A 3012-nucleotide genomic window follows, 5' to 3' on the forward strand; every position below is an offset into this window, starting at 1 on the left:
TGTATAAACTTAATATGGAGAGATTTTGATTTCCTATTTCAAATATTTGCTTTTCAGAAATCTCTGCTGTGAGCTTGATTCATTTACAATGGGGTGAAAAGTAATTGCCAGGCAAACAGACATTTGTTGGCGTAACACCTTTATGTCTAAGAACTTTCTCCTCATTGTTGTTATCTAGTGATATAGGTAAACAGACCCTGCAGTATTGTTTGTGTTTTTCCTAATAGACAAATCTCACAGTTACTTTTCTGAAATTGAAAATATTTAATAAATCAGCCACAGCAAATTATAAAGCATTGATTGAAGTAAAAGTTTATTTAGCTTAGTTTATCAAATATGACAATAATCTTGCTGTCATCACTGCAGTTTGTTAATTGTGTCTTCAACGGTACTTGGAGCTCAATTCATGAGCGAGCAACTCAAGGAATTTATCGACCGCACATTGAGTTGCAGGGGAGAATGCTGGCAAGTGAATGGCCAGGGTGACTGCGATACAATCAGCCAACAGCTGTAAAAGTGAAAAACAAATAACATAAGACAGTGTTAATATGTGAATGGATGATTTTTCCCATTAAACAAGTGCTGCTTTCTTGTACTTTCACTGCTTTCCTACGTATCATGTATAGTGTAGCAGGAAAAAGTATTCTCAGAGGAAGAAACTGTAAAATTGCTACGTACCTGAAAGTTATGAGGATCCACAAGAAGTTCTTCACCATGTGTCTTGGCAAGACTTTCCAGGTGTTTACTCAGGTTGTCCACGTTATGGGCTGCATCCGCCACAGCCTTCATTACCAGGTAACCATGTTTTCTGACGGCTGGGTCAGAGGCTTTGTAGCCATTGAATTTCGGGAAGTACGTCTTAGCTTGGGGGTGGATCTCAAACAACCTTCAGAAACATGGAAAGTGAAGGCAGAAATTATTTGCAGACACAATGTACACCACATCTCACCGAGAATTAAATTCCTTTATTCTTCAGACCAGCAATCACATTATTTTGGAAAAACTTCAATTCTATGCAGCAAATGTCTTTGCATATTTGTTACTGGTCTCATTGTGCAAGGGAAGTGCACAGAAATGTTAACGATTACAAATAATAGCTGAAAATGCAATAATTATACTACAGGAAAATTACCTGGCTAAAGCATCTGCACCCCAAGCTTCAGCATTTGCCTTTATCTGGGTGCCAAGTTCTTGTATGACCTGTTTGTTGGGGCCAGAGAGCACCATTGTTGCTGAGTTTTCACTTCTTCAGATCTCTCAATAACCAGGAGATGCCTGTGGCTTGATGTGTCTGTATTTATTGCCATTCACACAGAGCCACACCCTCTCCACCCCACTTTTCCCATTGGTTGTGGGTCCTGATTCACGGTGTACGTAATCTAATGATAAGAGACAATAGCGTATAGAAAACCAGTTGTCTGTTTCACATACAACTGTTAGCAAAGATATCCTGTTCGAGAAGAGTTAAACTCTACCTGCATACATTTCACTTGATGCACACTTATAAAAGTTTAGTTTATTGCCATATAAGTTATCAGTAAATGCACATTAATATTCATTAATCAATAAACATTTCCAAACTAACCCTGATATAATAAGTTTAATTCATTTTAATGTTATTTTGGGCTGGATCTTACATTGAATTCCCCCATTCAAACTTGTCCTCCTCCCCCTCGGTCTTTTTATTTCACAGCTGTTTACCCCCAGTGCGCAGGGAGACATGGTTTTCGAATACTCACTAAACACCTGCTGTGTACACTGCATAGATACTGACTGGGCAAAACGAAATATAATGTACCCATATTGGACCAGGAGGTGTGTAGGTCTAGAATCATGTAAATAACATGGCTGAAGGATTTGGTTACGCACAAGACTTTTGAAGGTGTAAGATGTGAGGATGGCCAGAGCAACTTTGGAAAATTGGTCTGGAATTACATAGACATGGGAGAACTGAGCTGATGTTACAGGCACACTTAGAGAAGAAAGCTCAGCCACAATCTCAGCTGTGTTTAAGGTTACAGGCATGATCAAACAGTGCAAGGGAAGCCGATGAAGTCAGTGGTCTGATATTAGGCAAAGACAATGATTTTTTTCTTCACACAGCTCAGTTGGAGCAAAATCCCATTCAATCATTGCCAGACATCAAATAACCAGCATGACTGAGCAGAAGCATTAGAAGAGTCAATGGAGTTGCAAAGAATCAGCATTACGGAGTTGGAGCTGGAACTGCATGACCTTCAGATCATTCCGGATGCTGAAGGGATGATAGGTAGGACATGAAGAGAAATAGTTACACCCAAGGTGCAGGACACAGGAAACTGGGTAACAGCCAGGAAGGGGAATGAGGTTACAGAGCCAGTACAGAGTAGCCTGTGGCGATCCCCCTCAACAACATGTTGGATGCTGTTTTGGACTATTTTTGGATGGTCTTTTGGATTTTTGCACTTTTGGATGCTGTTGGGGTTGGGGTTGACCTAACAGAGGAAAGTCATAGTGGTCGGGTCTCTGGCACTGAGGAACGGACAAGAAGTTCTGTGAGTGAGAACAAGATTTTTGGATGGTATGTTGCTCCCCACGTGCCAGGGCACAGGACATCTCAGATCAAGTCCTCAGCACACTTAAGTAAGAGGGTGAACTGCCAGAGGTTGTGGTCCATGTAGCTACGAATGACATGGGTAGGATGTGTGATGAGGTTCTGCATATGGAGTAAAGGGAGTTAGATGCTAAATCAAAGGACAGGACCTCTAGGATTGTGATCTCAGGATTGCTACCCATGCCACATGCTGGTGAGGCCAGAACTGTGAAGATTATACCGTTTAATACACGGCAATAGAGTTGGTGTAGGAGGGAGGGCTTAAGATTTTTGGAATATTGGACTCTCTTTCAGGGAAGGTGGGACCTGAACAGAGGGGATGATTTGCATCTGAACTGGAGGGGGACTAATATCCTAGTGGGAAAGTTTGTAATGCTGCACAGTGGTGTTTAAACTTGAGTTACAGGGCGTTGGGAACC

General features: G+C 41.4%; 1 protein-coding gene across 1 annotated transcript; it reads right to left on the reverse strand.

The window, feature by feature from the left end:
• Positions 1-296: 296 nt before the first annotated feature.
• Positions 297-1276, reverse strand: LOC140735585 (hemoglobin subunit alpha-like). Its single transcript, XM_073060806.1, has 3 exons — positions 1133-1276; positions 679-886; positions 297-508 (listed from the first exon to the last, which is right to left on the reverse strand). The coding sequence occupies exons 1-3, from the start codon at positions 1225-1227 to the stop codon at positions 383-385; spliced, it is 429 nt and encodes a 142-aa protein (XP_072916907.1). The 5' UTR covers positions 1228-1276; the 3' UTR covers positions 297-382.
• Positions 1277-3012: the final 1736 nt, after the last annotated feature.

The sequence above is a fragment of the Hemitrygon akajei genome, chromosome 11 (genome assembly GCF_048418815.1).
Source record: "Hemitrygon akajei chromosome 11, sHemAka1.3, whole genome shotgun sequence".
Taxonomy (NCBI): Eukaryota; Metazoa; Chordata; class Chondrichthyes; order Myliobatiformes; family Dasyatidae; genus Hemitrygon; species Hemitrygon akajei.

Excerpts from the sequence above, each read along its gene's own strand:
- LOC140735585 (XM_073060806.1), bottom strand. The coding sequence starts at position 1,227 with ATGGTGCTCTCTGGCCCCAACAAACAGGTCATACAAGAACTTGGCACC. Across the intron at positions 887-1,132 it reads GGTGCAGATGCTTTAGCCAG|GTTGTTTGAGATCCACCCCC; the intron begins GTAATTTTCCTG and ends ATGTTTCTGAAG. Across the intron at positions 509-678 it reads TGGATCCTCATAACTTTCAG|CTGTTGGCTGATTGTATCGC; the intron begins GTACGTAGCAAT and ends TCACTTTTACAG.